Source organism: Diadema setosum, chromosome 17, assembly GCF_964275005.1.
Source record: "Diadema setosum chromosome 17, eeDiaSeto1, whole genome shotgun sequence".
Taxonomy (NCBI): Eukaryota; Metazoa; Echinodermata; class Echinoidea; order Diadematoida; family Diadematidae; genus Diadema; species Diadema setosum.
In genome coordinates this window covers 30,840,889-30,856,641 of record NC_092701.1, presented here as the reverse complement: position 1 = coordinate 30,856,641, position 15,753 = coordinate 30,840,889, and the positions used below count along the sequence as shown (strand labels likewise).

Here is a 15,753-nt window from a genome sequence, read left to right as displayed (position 1 = left end):
TTTACATTTCTTTATATAATTTTCCATGGTTGACGTCAAAGATGTAGCTTTCTCATCTCGTAATGGCGGCACTGAAACTCTAAATATATGTGTATATATAGCTCTTCAACGGATTTTCCGATATTCCTCAATTTGTGACGATGTGTTCAACTGCTAAAGTAATCTCCCTGCATTAACTTGTCCACTTGTACTTTTCGTTTCATTTCCCTTCGTGATACAACGTTGCCATAATCGATAACAGACTGATGTACGAACGGAGGGACAAGCTCAACAACATCATTTCTCTGGTGACAATTCCTTGTAAAAGTATACACCATGAAAACTTTAGGCTGGTAAACTATATCAAGACAATTATTGAACAATATCGTTAATGAAATGCAGTAGGTTTTTCTTCGTGATAGTTGCCTGTTCAGATCAAGGCTTGCAATGTACTGCTGAAGTATGCATCGGGTGTTTCTGCCTTGTCTGGGATACTGAAAGCCACAGAGCACAGAAGGCCGGAAACATTGTAGCGAAGGAAGACACGATTGTATACAGGAATTCGGGCAGATTTCACAACCATCCAGCCAAATAGTGCGCAGCATTCACAGTGAAGATTGTGGGATTTAGTCCTGCCAGGTTCTGAAAGAGATTTTGGCATGAATAAATAATGACTGAATAACATTTCGAAGGAAATAGGTCGTTTACACTATGGGCGGTTTTGTTGCTTACATAAACTAACAGGTTGCAACTATGATCATTGACCAGAAAATGGAAAATTAAATTGATTGCATAGATCTACTTCAGGTTTCTAACGACTTTTGCTGAAATAATGAGAAATGGTTTTGAAATAGCTGCGATATCCAAAACAGAGCAATAATAATATAATATAGGACTCACTTTTTATCACGATCGCTGCGTTTTATTTTGTTTTTGGATGGCTCATCCATTTCAAAACCAATTTTCATCAAATAATCTTTAGAATTCCTCTTAGAATGGCATACTCTCTATTATTTCATAAGTAGGTTCTTGGTATATCACAAAAAGTTAAAAGCCCAAATCCTCACCTCCACCAATACTATATCATCCCTTTAAGCTTTGATATTGGTTTCTAAACAAATCCGGTCGGATAGATTTATTTCAGCTCTTTGTCATATAAGTAAAACATGATAATGTTGCAAGAAATATTCCTCTTATATTTCTAGTCAGAAAGCAGATGGAATTCCCGTCTCCCATAAAAAAAATAAAAGTGCAGCACTTACTTTGTCACAGACATACAGCATGTCCTCTCCAGGCAGACGGGGAATTAGGAGACAGCATGCCGACATCACTAAGTTAGAGCTGAAAAAAAAGAATAAATGTGGAATAGCCTGAGTAAAGTCATGTTGAAAAGAAAAATCTGGCGAATTTGGACTGAGATGAAAATACACACCTTTTATGTAGGCCTGCATACATTTATGACATAGGGCATATTCAAATATTCCCACATTTTCCTGACCAACTCAAAGTCTTCATAACATAAAATAACAAAGTAAGACAACATCAAATTACATGCAAATTTAACATCAGTTTGCTGTATATTTTACACAGTTAGGAAAGGAGTAAGACTTATAGACCTCAGCCATTCAGCCGTTGCTGAGCTTGCCACAGATGATGGTCCGGGTGCTGGCCATGGCAATGGGTGTAATGATGCCCATTATGGTTGACACCTCTAATCCTGCTACCACACACACAAAAAAGAGAAAATATAGCCCCTCTACTTATTCATAACATTGATTTGATTTACTTTGATAATACTGGTTACAGAAAAGAAGATTACCCCCCCCCCCCAAAAAAAAAAAAAAATAATGATAATAATAAATAAAATAAAATAAAATAGAATAAATAATATATAAATAAATAAATATAAAAAAAATGAAAAAAAAATGAAGATTCTTGCGGGGTAGAGATGCTGCCTGTATGAGTTACAATCCATCATGGAGTTTTCAGGAAAAAGTCCAAAAAAAAAAAAAAAAACTGAGAAGACGTAGAACGGAAAAGGCAAGAATGAATGATCGCAATGGTCCACTTGAGTAACATATCTCTCGATTATAGATGGTATCAAAAATTGCACTATAGTCTTATCAAATTTTCCGCAACCCACTAAACGTTGGCTACGTTATAGTAATCGATAAAACTGCGTTCATGTGTAATAATACGCTTTAATATAATATACTTCACGGATATCACATGCTGAAAATCTAGATGAATCAATAACCTGAAAATACATGTATTACGGATTAATCCATTAATGAAACTTACATATTCTGTTGAGGAATCACTCTGTCCTTCAGAATTGCATATAAGTTTACGTGATCAGGAGAATGCGCGCAACTTCATCATATTGTATCTTGCTTGAATACCTGAAAAGGAAAATCAAGTGTCATGAGTTCAAGGCCACTGTTCATGCGTGTGTAATAATTTTGCAGAAGAGCTAACTTATGTAAATGTGACTACATAACTCACTCCATGGCAGCTTAATGTATAGTTCAATTCTTATGCACTGCCTTGCTGCATACAGGGTGAACTTAAGTCTACCACTAACACTACCTGACTACAGAGAATTATCCCAGCATAAAGATAAGCGTGCAATGTTTGCCATTATAAGTTTAGTTAGTACACTAGTCTATTTATCCATAAGTTTATCAACAATTATTCATCAACTTCAGTTCCCTTCCTTGTATTCGTTATTAATCAAAATAGTGGTATGGCACGACGCGATGTATTATCCTTGGGGATGTGTGTTTGTGTGTGTGTGGGGGGGGGAGGTGGCGTAAAGGTTATGTTAAGGATACACTTCCTATAGGAATATCCGATTCTACGTTTTCTTAATTATTTTGTTTTGTTGTTGATCGGTAAATATAAAGAATTACTTGAAATTGTGATTATGTATGTGTTCACTGTATTGTGAGTATAAATTATGCTTGTATAATAATGTGTATGTAGTGAAAATTGTACCATTTATAATGTGTACATGTACATGAATATATGTGAGTTTATGCATGTATGTAGATATTCCTATGTGCACGCCCATGTACCAACAAAAAGAATTTCCTAAATGAACAATAAATGAATCTGAAATCTGAAATCGGAATGCCATGACGTCTTTAGCAAGACATTTTATCGCTAAAGCTGCTCTAATTCCACAGAATGGTTACGAAACAAAACAAAATAGAACAGAAAACAGCACGCATAAAACTAGCCAGTTTTAACAGAATTCTAAAATGAACATTTTAATATTACTGCCTGCAAGCCTACATTATAAGACATGGCTATACAACCAAAAACATAACAGATACAAGAAATTTGATGAAGGGTAATATCGAGAGTAAGGCCTTGGTCGAGAACATTGTGGATATTTCAAATCATGCTTCACGATGATGTTTTAACTCACCATTTTCCACGTGGTAGGAATCTGCGGGGTCTTGATATTATGAAGTGGACAAAATAATTTTGAAGTCAGAGTTGCAGTAAGCCGCTACGAAAAGCCTCAGAAGAGCTGATCTGCTATGGAAATGGAATTTGCGCTAGATGCTCAGCTCAAACACGCATGAACGAGCTGTACAATGAGCCACCTGGGAGTCAACCTATGCGCACATAAGTTTGCACGACTCAACAATTCATTGAATTCATTAATCATGTTCAAGAAAAGAATGAACATGCCCACACCAGGTGACCAAACTACTGGGTCCGTGAATTGACACTCTAGGAAACATCCATGTCATTATTTTGCATCGAATGTATTCTATGGATTAATAGGCGTTAAAAAAAATCCACTTTTGATTCTTAATAATTCAGTAACTATATATCAGATAACACTATCATTGATATGGGAGATAGTTGTATAGTGTACAATTTCGTTGGAGGCGGTTTAAAACACAAATCAGTTTCATGAAATCCATGATTAATTTCACAGTTAGGTTACAGATTTTGCTCTATTTCCAACCCTCTGTACAAAATGTTCACTTTGCACAGGGGTCAATGGGTGTGTATGGAGTATGTGGTTAACACCCTGACAATGGTGTTGAACAATAGCCAGGGTTTTAATGCTTTATTATTTATTCATGAGAAATTCCACTATCACAGCTAGTCTTTATTCATTCTAAAATGTGGTGTTTGCAAGCACACGGAAACATGTGCTTACATTTTTCATGTGCATGCATTTTACCCTTAGGCTTTACCGTGCATGAATCCATGAAAAAAAAAGGGGAAAAAAATCAACCCTTACAAATAAATCGTGTAGTTTGCACCCTTATATATCCGCGAGTTTGCTCTCTAAATGATTTTAGTTTATCATTTCCTTTACGTTCACTTAATAAAATATGCATACATAAAATGTGACAATGGTATGAATAAAATGACAATGTGACAAACAAACAAACAAAGCAAACAAACAGCAAAAGATATCAAGTGAAGGGGTGAGTGAGAAGGCAATTGGCCTTATTCAAAACTAATCCCGGAAAAGAAAATACATTGTATATACAGAGAAAAACATTGGCACACACACACACAAACACACACACACTCACACATACACACACATGCATACACAGACAAAAACATGGACCAGCGCGTATTAGCAATACACAAGATGTCATTTTCACAAACACACCCTATCTTGCTAGTCTCTTATAAATTCGTAAAATGATATTGGTAACTTCCAGAAAACCTTTCAAGTAAAATACGTTTTAAAGCTTCCTTAAAACTTTGTACCGTTTTCTTACATTTCACATCAGAGTGGATGGAATTCCAGATTTGAGGGCCTTGAAAAAATATTGACTTTTTTTTTTCTATCCCGAGATCGAGTCGCAACGAAAATCTTTAGCGTGTAGTAGGGTTTGATTCCATCATCGCACAGTAAGCATGCAGGGAATGCTGTGACATATTCCATTTCGATTGGTCAATACCAGACGAGCAGTCAAGTATTCTTCGTTAGCTTGTTCGCAGACCCTTCCATCAAAGACTCAACTTCATTTAAAAATGCTCCGATGAATGATTATGAAATTATGGGAGAACATCAAGTTTTATGATGTCTTTAAAAAAAAACATGTACATAGTAGCACCACGACGGTATGCAATATTGTATTCAAGTGTCGATCAACACCATATGGGTCTTTCTTTGAGACTTGTTATGGGCTCAATATTGCACCTTAGCAAGAATGAACCACAAACAGGAAGATATGTCTTTGTAATGGTAATTACGTTTCGACATCCCAACCAATAAGAGATAGGTTAGGAGAATGTTAAAGACACGGGGATACACGAATAGAAATTGCTCAAAAAATGAAATAAAACGAACATTATTCTAATAGGCATGCCTGGGCAGTAATCTGATGTTTCTATTGATAGAGAATTCTATTTGAAGATTCATATCAGTTTGCTTTGTCAGAATCATGAGGAAAAGTGATAGAATAAACCGGCTATCCAGGGTACAGTTTAAACACTTTCACATGAAACAGCTCTGATTAACACTTTTGCACAATAATATTTCTGTTCAGAATTGACTTTTGTTTTATATGTTTTTATCTTAAAGTATAGGATTTCATTTGAAGCAAAATATAGCCGAAATTACGTAAACGTCCACAATGAATCTTCAGATTGCTCAGTGAGACGGCGGCATCGAATCCCGATCAGCGAAGGCACAAATGCACCTGTGGAATTGTTTTGTACAGCAATAGAAATCTGACGACTATTTGAATAATTACATCCAGTTGGAACTTCATCTGTTAAACCTCCTAGGTTATGTGTACAATGTGATTGGTCAATACCAGACAAGCAATCAGGTATTCTACTTTTGTTTTTTTAGTAGACCCCTTTCATCATGGACTCAACTTAATTTGAAAATATACTCTCGATGAATGATTATAGAATATGAAAGAAATTTAAGTTTCCTGATATCAAAAAATATATGTTCATAATATCAGCACAAGGATATGTAATATTGCATTTTAGTGCCGAGCAACACCATAGGATGGCCTTTGTTTTGAGACTAGTTTGGGGCGTAATATTGCACCGTCAATGACCGTGGCAAGATCGAACCCAAAATGAACCATATAAGAAGCAGAGTTCCACCATTTTCTCAAATCGTGTAGTTTGCACCCATTTTCGCGACTTCGAACCCTTCTAGCTCCCTTATTGAACCTTTTTTTCTTAGTGTGTATGAGATGTCAAAGAGCATGCAATTCTAAGGGGTATCGAAAGTTTATTTGATGAAAATCGGTTTTGAAATGGCTGAGATATCCAAAAACAAGGTGAAACAAAGAAATCCTAATAAAAGGCGTGGCCTGTCGCCTTTTATCATTATCACTTTTTTGATATCTCAGCCATTTGAAAACCAATTTAAGAAACAAAATTTAAAGAATAAACGTTGAATCCTTCTTAAAATTACATGCTCTTTCATATTTCATAAGAGGTTTCTCATTATCTCACTTTAGGAATGTTCAAAACATGAATCTCCACCTCAACCAATACAGTACAGTCCCTTTAAAAGAATTTTTTGAGTCAATACTTCCTCAGCGGAATAGATACAGGCGCCCTAGATGTATAATTACTGCCTGTGTATTGCGTACGACAATAATCATTTTTTTTTTCAAATTTGATGATGTTAAATCAATTATTGGTCAAAAAGATGCAGCCAGAACAATTATTTCTCTGTGCGTGTCTGTCCGTGTGTGAATATGTGTGTTAATATTAGGTCTTATTCTGGCAAAAAGATTTGACGACACAAATGAAGCCTTTTTTTCAAAATTTTCTAAACTTCTTTTGAACCCAACTCTTCATTTCAATTTCTTACCGTACAAACCCTAATGAAATTATTGATATTAAGAACGATCTGAATTCAAGTATAGGGCAAACGGCTGTGATAGAATAAGTGCATCAGTCCTCAAACTCAAAGGCCTATACATCAAATTGCTGTGTTTGTGTAATGTAATGATTGATAATGTACCTTAGTTAGCTCTGAGCTAATGTAGTAATCATAGATTTTGTTATACACATTTTGTAATCATGTATACATTGTAAATTTTATATATTGAAAGTTTTTGTCATATTGCTGAAAAGAATTAGGTTTTTGTATGCAATTATCTTGAAAATAAAATTCAATAAAAATGAAACAGTATTGAGTACTTCAAGTGGAATTAGAGGTGCTCAAATACAGCGCCCCACTCCCTACCATACACACAAGCACACATGCACGCACATGTTTTGAGCCAATTTCATGCATGCAAAAACTACTAGTATATAGTATATAGACGAAGTGAAAATCATTTCTTTTGGATCACGTCAAGGAGCATGGTTTTTTATTGTAGTTGTAACGATAGTCTTAAATCATAGAAAATGATTGTAAAATGAATTTCAAAAACAACAAAATCTTTATCGGATTCACAGAGCTAGCACTCTAATTGTCGATTATTGTCAAACGTTGCAGTTGCAGCAATAGATAATAAAATGGAATGAAATAAGAAGGAGCTGTAACTTTGCTGTCTTTCTTAAAAAAATATTTAAAAAAAACATAACTCATGAGTCATTGTTTCGTGAAAATGATGACAGTTGAAGTGAACGTATAACAGTGACTGGTCTTGTTTGTCCACAGCAGCAAGTCTTCTGTCGATCCAGAGACTATTCTTGGGAAGTCTTCTCGTCGCGGCCGTTGTGATTTCGTTAGTCACCATACGCTTGCACACTGCTGGCTTATTGACTGAACACATGTTTCACCGGGACAGTAAGATGGCGCTAGTGGAGGTACCATTATTGTTCGAACTGGCAGCAGCTCGCTTGACACATGAATATTGTATAGGCCTACATAACTTTGTAGACACGGTTTATGAAAAGGGATGAGAATGAAAAAAAAAATCAGGAAATGTATACCAAATTTGGTTTTGTTCGCTTTTAGTATCAAGCTGAAGTAGCCACTTCCGGGGGTCATCGACATCAGCTTACAAACGAAGAAGAGGCCTTCAGCGCAATTTTCTGGTGCCACTTCCAATGCTGCATGGCCTTCTGTTAGATCAACGAAGTACACCCATGCGTGTGGTTTAATACACCCCTTGCCCCATTCGATGACATGTACTTATGGCATTTCCCTATTCACGTATTATTTGGAGATGTCTAGCAGAATATCTCTACTTTAATTACATTTCAAAAGCTGAAGAGAGAAAGTAAAACCACAACTTGTGAAAGAGGATGTAACGCTTCGACTCTTCACAATCTTGGATTTGTCAACGAGGTGTGGTACAGAGTGTACTGCGAGAGCAATTAAATTAGCTCATTCAAATTAATAAAATTCGTCCGTCGAGTTGTTTTTATTACAACTTAATGATAGATTTCCAAACAAGAGCACTGAATTGATTAGTAGATTAAGGATTAGAAACAGCACTCGCTTGTCGGACGGTGATCATGCAGGAGTTCGTATAAGTTCGAATCCTGCCCGAGTATGTATACCCATGATTTCTTCTGTGCATATTTGTTAAGTGCGTATTTCCGTCGATGTAGGGCATCAGAAATTAGCTTGTTTCCTCCCTGATGCTGTAGTTATGAAGGCTTGACACCTTCTTTTTTGTTGCCAATAATAGGTGGTGTCTGCGTTTATGTGTCCGGGAAAAATGAAATAGTGGATGACGTCAACTTGTCCTCTCAATGATCTAAAAAAAAAAAAAAAAAAAAAAATATCGGTTTCATAAGTCACTTTCAGAAAGACTCTATCTTTGATTGATTGCACGCTATGGCTATGACTGTAAAAGAAAAAAAAATGTATGAATAGGCCTATAAAAAAAGTCTAAATTAAAAAATAACAACATAGCAGGCGGGGCTGCTGATAAAGGTCAAAGTAAATGGTACCAGGCAATCAGTTGCAATAAATGGTACCATTTGTTCAACGGGTATTAAGCTCACCTATATCCTTATTCACAAGACAAGGTGTGTGTGTGTGTGTGTGTGTGTGTGTGCCAGTGTTCAATCAGATCAGTAATATAATTGAAATAAGACGAAGGCGTCAAGAACTAAAGTGCATAATACAGCTCATGGAATAATTTACCCCGATTTCTCTGTCACTTATTTTCATTCAAACATACAAACTACAATTTCGTCGTGGACGTTGGTTTCTAAATTCAAACACATACTTTTGCAATATAGAGGAAATATAAGAGTGCAACAAAATAAAGGTCCAAATTCATCAGGCTACAAAGCTTTTAAGCTCTACACTACTGTGAGTACCTTTTTGTCAACCTTTCAAAGTATACACATATCGATGTTATTGGTTATTCTTGATCTATACTTCGTATAAATTGTATAAATCTTCTATACATTACGATCCACACTGCGTTATATATATAATTTCTCAAATTGATCAAATAATATGATTGTGTAAGACATGCTTTATATTTTGTTTAACTCTTTGTTGGACTGAAATCAATACAACTTTGAATTGAATTGGATTGAGTAAAATTTATGTCTCTGTCACTTTTTCAGAATACCAGCCACTGGATGAGCAAGTTTCTCCTATTACCTTGTTAAGATATGACGAAAATGAGATGAACACATAGAAATGAATGCTACTGAAAAGATGAATACATTTCTCTCTCTCTATCTTCTTTCTTTAAAACACAACAACAACATAAAAAGGGGGTCATGTTTGAGCGAACGATGATTTTCCTTCTCACATAATACTATACAGATCCAGTGCTGGATAAATTGACTTCACTTTTTGCCTCAGACGGGGCAGCACTTTGTTTCTTTTTTCTGTTTTTTAAAGGATTTGCTTTCAACAGCTGGTCCATATTTTTTTGATGATTTTTTTTTTTTCTCTCATGATTCAGATACGGGCCAATTCTGATACATCAGGTGTCCGTGACTCAAAAGCAGTTATTGCACACAGCTCGTCCGACAGCTTTCGCCATCCATTCTGTCCGGAAAGGACAATCAGAAAATTTCCCCCCTTCCACTATCCCGTCGTCTACCCAACGAACTGGAGGAGTGAGCTTGACACCACGAGTAGTGAATTCAGCACATTCGACGTTGTCAACAGGAAATCGAATTACCGAATTTGCGACGAACTAGAGTTGCGCATCCAAGCTCGAAATGGCCGCAATGAGATGAAGACGCACGGTGGGGATTATTTTCGTGCCAAGATCTATACTATAACATCAAATTTCAAGACAAGTTCTTCACAAGACGGCCAAATAATCGACAATGGCGATGGTTCGTATAGTGCATTTTTCACCTTAAAATGGTCCGGTGTGGTAAGGATCTACGTAGGCTTGGTACATTCCAGCGAAGCCGTCTACGTTCTTGATCATCTCCGAGAGAATCACCAGCCGCGACAAGTCTACCTAGGTGCATTTAGTCGCCCCGGTGAAGAGGTAGAGGTGGTGTACTGCAATTCCTTACCAAGGCCTTCCATGGTGTGTGCGACACATTTTATATTCTTTAGAATGGTATTGATAATCTTAACCACGAACAAAAAATACCCCTAATAAAAAAAGGAAATATATATCATATGTATATATGTACATGTATGTACGTATATATGCATACATATAAATTCATATTAAGAAAATTATACGTATATTATAAAATGTGCCGTTGCATTTACCAAACTAACATAAATCACTATTGTAAACTCCAAAGTGTATGATGGAAAGAAGTTCAACCAGTCATCTTCCGATTCAAAGCTGGGGATGGCGAAATATTCTATTCTACAAAGAATACTGCATGTTAAGCAATCATTGGGTAAAGAGATATGATTCAAATGTTCAAACGAAAGGGAAAATAATTAGCCCAAATTAGCCCAAATTACTCAAAGCCACTATGGGGTATCTGTGGTGACGGTTGCACATAATGATTAATCAAGCAAAAATGATGAAAATGAAATGGCGATTCCTGTGAGCAACAGTTTGACTGATATTTTCTCATTTTCTTTGCAGGTTGAATTTCATGAAGTATAAGTCTTTTCTTATTCGAAAAATAAAGCATACGTATAAAGGCCGTAACTAAGAGGTACTGAGTAAAACGGCTTCTCAAGTTTCCTCACTCATCATGGAATATAACGTAACGCAGATCATGCCTTGATGTAGTAAACAACTAAAGGGCAATAAGAGTCACAAATTACCGTCATCATCTGGATTTGCCAGGTTACTCGGGTTTGCTATTTATTTTTCTTTGTCAACAGAAAGAAAGTGACCTGTGTAACTTTACCGACAAACGCACAGGTTCACCCTGGTACTGCGAGAAACCCACTAGATTCGAATGCACCGACAGGGTCATGCACCGACTTGATGCGGTCCAGAGCAACGAAGAATCTGTCTCGTTAATGAATGAGAAAGAACAAGCTGCATTTGGCCAGTGGGTATAATCAAAGAGATTCCGGAGATGGGGTTCCGGGTCTAGGGCAATTACCCCTTGGGCAATTACCCCTCCGGACCCTTCCCCTGACCCTATAATCCTAATCCTAATCCTGAACCTTCTAACCCTAACTCAAACTCTAACCCTAAACCTAACCCTAATTATAATATTTACTCTAACCAATATCACTAGCCAGTATTTAGCCGGGGGGTAATTGTCCTCGGGGGGAATTGCCCTGATACGAGAGTTCCAGCTGGCTGTAATTATTCAAACAGCAGTCACTTTTCCACATGTGGATGCACACGCACACACACACAAAAAAAAAAAAAACCAACAACAACAGGTGCATTTGTGTCTTTGATGATCGTAGCTCGTTGCCGTCATTTTTCTGAGCAATCTGAAGATTCATTTTTGATAAGAACATCTTCTGCTTGTTCATAATCATATTAAATGAAATAAATCTTGACCCAGTAATAAAGCATATCAAACAAAAGTCAATCACGTCCAAAAATATGTGCAAAATTGTGAATCTAAGCTGTATGTTGTGAAAGCAGTGTTTGAAATTGTACACCTCTGGAAAGTCGGTTTTATCACTTTTCCAAGTCTTTCCGACAAAGCCAATTTATATGGTATAATTTTCAAGAATAGTTCTTTATGAATTGATATGTCATATTAGTGTCCAGACATATCACAATCGATTGATTTTGATTTTTTTTTTTCACCAATATTTGCGCAATTTATATTCGCGCATCACCGTGTCTTGACCATTTTACATACGTGGGACGTATTTACTGCTCATCTTTTGTAAGTATAGAGATGGCGAAAAAGTTATTACCGTCATAGAGACGTTATTAGGGAGCTTTAGATTTTAGACGCGCGGACGTTCAAAGAGAGAGAGAAAAAAAAACACGATCTGAGCGTGCGCAGTAGCGCGGATCAAGTTACTGCGCACGCTCAGATCATTTTTTTTCTCTTTAAACGTCCGCGCGTCTAAAATCTAAAGCTCCCTATTATGCCATGGCAAGGGAATCAATCTTCGTATCTGCGGGGTAGATCCAGTATGGCACATATCTCGAATATATCAGTGAGGCGGCATCAAACATGGAATCAAAGGGAATAAGACTATTGTGACTCCATCTCATGAACCTCCTTGGTAAAATGGTCTGAGCTCAGGGGGGCATTTCATGAAGCGTTTTGTCGGATATTTTGTCTGACAAACTGTTAAAAGCTACTGAAATCCTTGCATCTGATTGGCTGAGAGTAAATTTGTCTGACAAAGTTGTCAGACAAAATGCTTCATGAAATGCCCCCCCCCCCCCCCCCAGATTGCATTTACAAGTCTGCTATTAGATTGCTCCATTTTGTTCGATGTGTGGGCGTGGGGGTGTGCACGTGTTAGCTATTCTTTTTTTTTTTCCACGAAGTACCTAATAGAGTGGTTTAGTTCAGTGACTGTATAGTAGTAATTGAATGTTAGAAGTTATTGTGAATCGAAAGAAAAGAAGATTTTTGTGCGTATGCAGGCTACTGTTAGACTTCAGACACAAAGACTACAACACGTCTTTTGATCTGGGCAGAACGGTTTAAAAAAAAAAATCAGCGGGGGGGGGGGGGGGGGTAAGGCGACTTCTTTTTTTTTCCACGAAATACCTAATAGAGTTAGAAAAAGATCTGCAAAATAGAGTTAGAAAATGCAGTTCAGTGACTGAATAGTAATAATGGAATATTTGAAGTTATTGTGAATCGAAAGAAAAAAAAAAGGTTTTTGGGTAGGTTATTGCTAGATTACACCATGTCTTCGGATCTGAATAGAACGGTTTAAAAAAAAATCGGGGAGAGGGTGGTATGCGACTTCAAAGTATATAATACAGCTTGACAATCTGTTAAAAGTTTGATGAGACTTTTTATCTCAGTGACGTTTTTCAGTGGACGTATTCATAGGTTCATAATACTAACAATTTTACATGCATACGAATATAATACATATATATATATATATATATATATATATATATATACATATATGTATATATATATATATATATATATATATATATACATATATGTATATATATATATATATATATATATATATATACATATATGTATATATATATATATATATATATATATATATATATATAATTTATATGTATATGCGTGTGTGTGTGTGTGTGTGTCGAAAGTTCCTACTACCCAGCTGGCATCGTGCGACATCTATCGTCGTCAATGTCACTATAATATCATCCTTCCCAATGAAGATGACTAAAGCGTTTGGTGAAAACATCAGCATCTTACCACGACGACTATGAATGTGCAATTCTGCTGCAAATAAAATAATATTATGACTACATCAGGGACAATACGTAATGTGGGAAATCTTCGAAAGTAAGCACCAAGTTATAAAGGAAACCGATGAAGATAGGGAAGTTATTGAAGTTTTTGAATTTTCAATCTTATTTCATTTTTGGACAAAAACATACAGACATCACTTTTTTTCTTTTTTCTTCTTCTTTTTTTTTTTTTTTTTTTTTGGTAACAGAAAATCCAAAGTCTTTTGTCTTGGCTTGTTGATGTTGATACAGCATTAACGATAACAATTCTGCTCATACCAGGGGTGGATCCAGAAATTCCGTAAAGGGGAGGGGGCAAAAAAAAAAAAAAAAATCTGGTGCCACTCCCGGGTTTTATCGGCTGACAAGCCCCCCCCCCCCCCCCCCCAAAAAAAAAAAAAAAAAAAAAGGTTTGAGTGCAATTTTCTGGTGCTACTTCAGTTGGCTGACATTTGCATTCCTTTTAATTTCTTTTGTTTTAACATAAAATGAAAGGGGGCATTCCCCCCCCCCCCCGATCCGCCACTGCATACTGACCTGAAGAGTAATTTGAAAATCAATCTCTTTGACATCGCCTGTGGGTATTGCAGGAAGTTATGAAAATTGAAAACTGGGTGTGGACATTGATAGCGTATCGTGATTACTCTCGAAATTTTCTTCTCGAGTATTTCTATTTAAAGACTCCATTTAATGAATATGATAATATTTATCATGTTGGTTTCGAAAATTTCCGATAATATCAGGATTAATTCATTTACTCTGCAAAATGTAATAGCATTGACGTGCCTTCTTGTCAAACTCCTAAAGTAGTCGTTTGACCTATAATATTATGATATACTTTGATACATATTGATTGATTGATTGATTGATTGATTGATCTTATTTATCTTTAAAGATGGTACTGATTTTCTTTCTTTTATCAGCTGGGTATATCCGGTGTCTGGCGCCACTGTACTGGTGCATGTTGCGCGAAGAAACTCTTCAGACGATCTGCAAAATTTAGCTAATTCCTTTCCTATCTGTTCGCTGGGAATGTCCAAAATTCAGCCCCAGGTCGCTGGATATTACTCAAATGGTACATGGATTCCGTCAGACTGCAAAGTTCATCGTTTTTCAACTGCAGACCACATACGATCCTGTCTACAGAACAAACATGTGTACTTTTTCGGTGACTCCACAATCCGTCAGTTGAGTATGTTCTATATTGATAAGCTGAAACTCACTAAAACCATTCACAGCATCGATCAAGCAGACTATACAGGCCCGCTAACAGGGAGCGATAGCACTTGGAATATATCAACTTTCTACGCCTTCCACGGTTTCCCAATTTCAAAGAATGCATGGACGCACACATCAGATATTAAGTATGTGGCTAATCGAATAGATCAAATCAACAACAACGAATCCACTGTGGTAGTGGTAGTGTCGCTGTGGGCTCATTTTACCTCATGTAAGCCTACATTGCTGGAACAAAGATTGCATGGAATATTAGCAGCCATGCGCAAACTACACGAACGAAACCCGAGTGCTGTTTTGGTGTTTAAAGGCGCCAACACGCGAGAGGGTTACCATTTCGTTATGTACTCGTGTTGCAGCGACTGGTACGCTCGGGATTTGGAACATAGAATTCGATTCGCATTGGAGCGGTTCCCGCTTAAAATTGGCTACCTTAATGCATGGCAGATGACTGAAGCTCAGCTAGAGTATGACAATGTGCATCCAACCGGTACCCATGTCGAAAATCTCAGCGACCAGCTGCTAACCATGATAGGCTGTTCAATGTGACGTGTGCAAAAGCCATTGTTCTTGCCGTTGAATGATTTTGTGACCAGTAAGTACCAGAGTTTGATTGAAACACTATAAAGTACACATTGTCTTGCATTGTTGATGTTTACAAGCGCACATCTCATCACTAATTTAGCATTTGGCTGAAAGTAAAGTATAGAGTAAAAAGCAAACAAACAAACTTACAAAATTTGATCATGTAAGCCGATTACAATAGGCACATTCGTGTTCACAGTCTAATATTAGGACCATTTGGGTTAAAGTATCTTGCGTTTAGAAA

The 15,753-nt window shown here is 36.7% G+C and overlaps 1 protein-coding gene across 1 annotated transcript; it reads left to right on the top strand.

The window, feature by feature from the left end:
• Positions 1-7,653: 7,653 nt before the first annotated feature.
• On the top strand, positions 7,654-15,473 carry LOC140241221 (NXPE family member 3-like). The gene is made up of 4 exons (XM_072320973.1): positions 7,654-7,758; positions 9,831-10,415; positions 11,183-11,355; positions 14,612-15,473. Exons 1-4 carry the CDS (start codon positions 7,723-7,725, stop codon positions 15,471-15,473), a joined length of 1,656 nt encoding a protein of 551 aa, XP_072177074.1. The 5' UTR covers positions 7,654-7,722.
• The last annotated feature ends 280 nt before the right edge of the window (positions 15,474-15,753 follow it).

Bases quoted from the DNA above. Each gene is read 5' to 3' on its own strand.
- LOC140241221 (XM_072320973.1), top strand. From the start codon at position 7,723: ATGTTTCACCGGGACAGTAAGATGGCGCTAGTGGAG. The intron at 7,759-9,830 runs GTACCATTATTG...CTCATGATTCAG, and splicing joins GTAAGATGGCGCTAGTGGAG to ATACGGGCCAATTCTGATAC. The intron at 10,416-11,182 runs GTGTGTGCGACA...CTTTGTCAACAG, and splicing joins CCTTACCAAGGCCTTCCATG to AAAGAAAGTGACCTGTGTAA.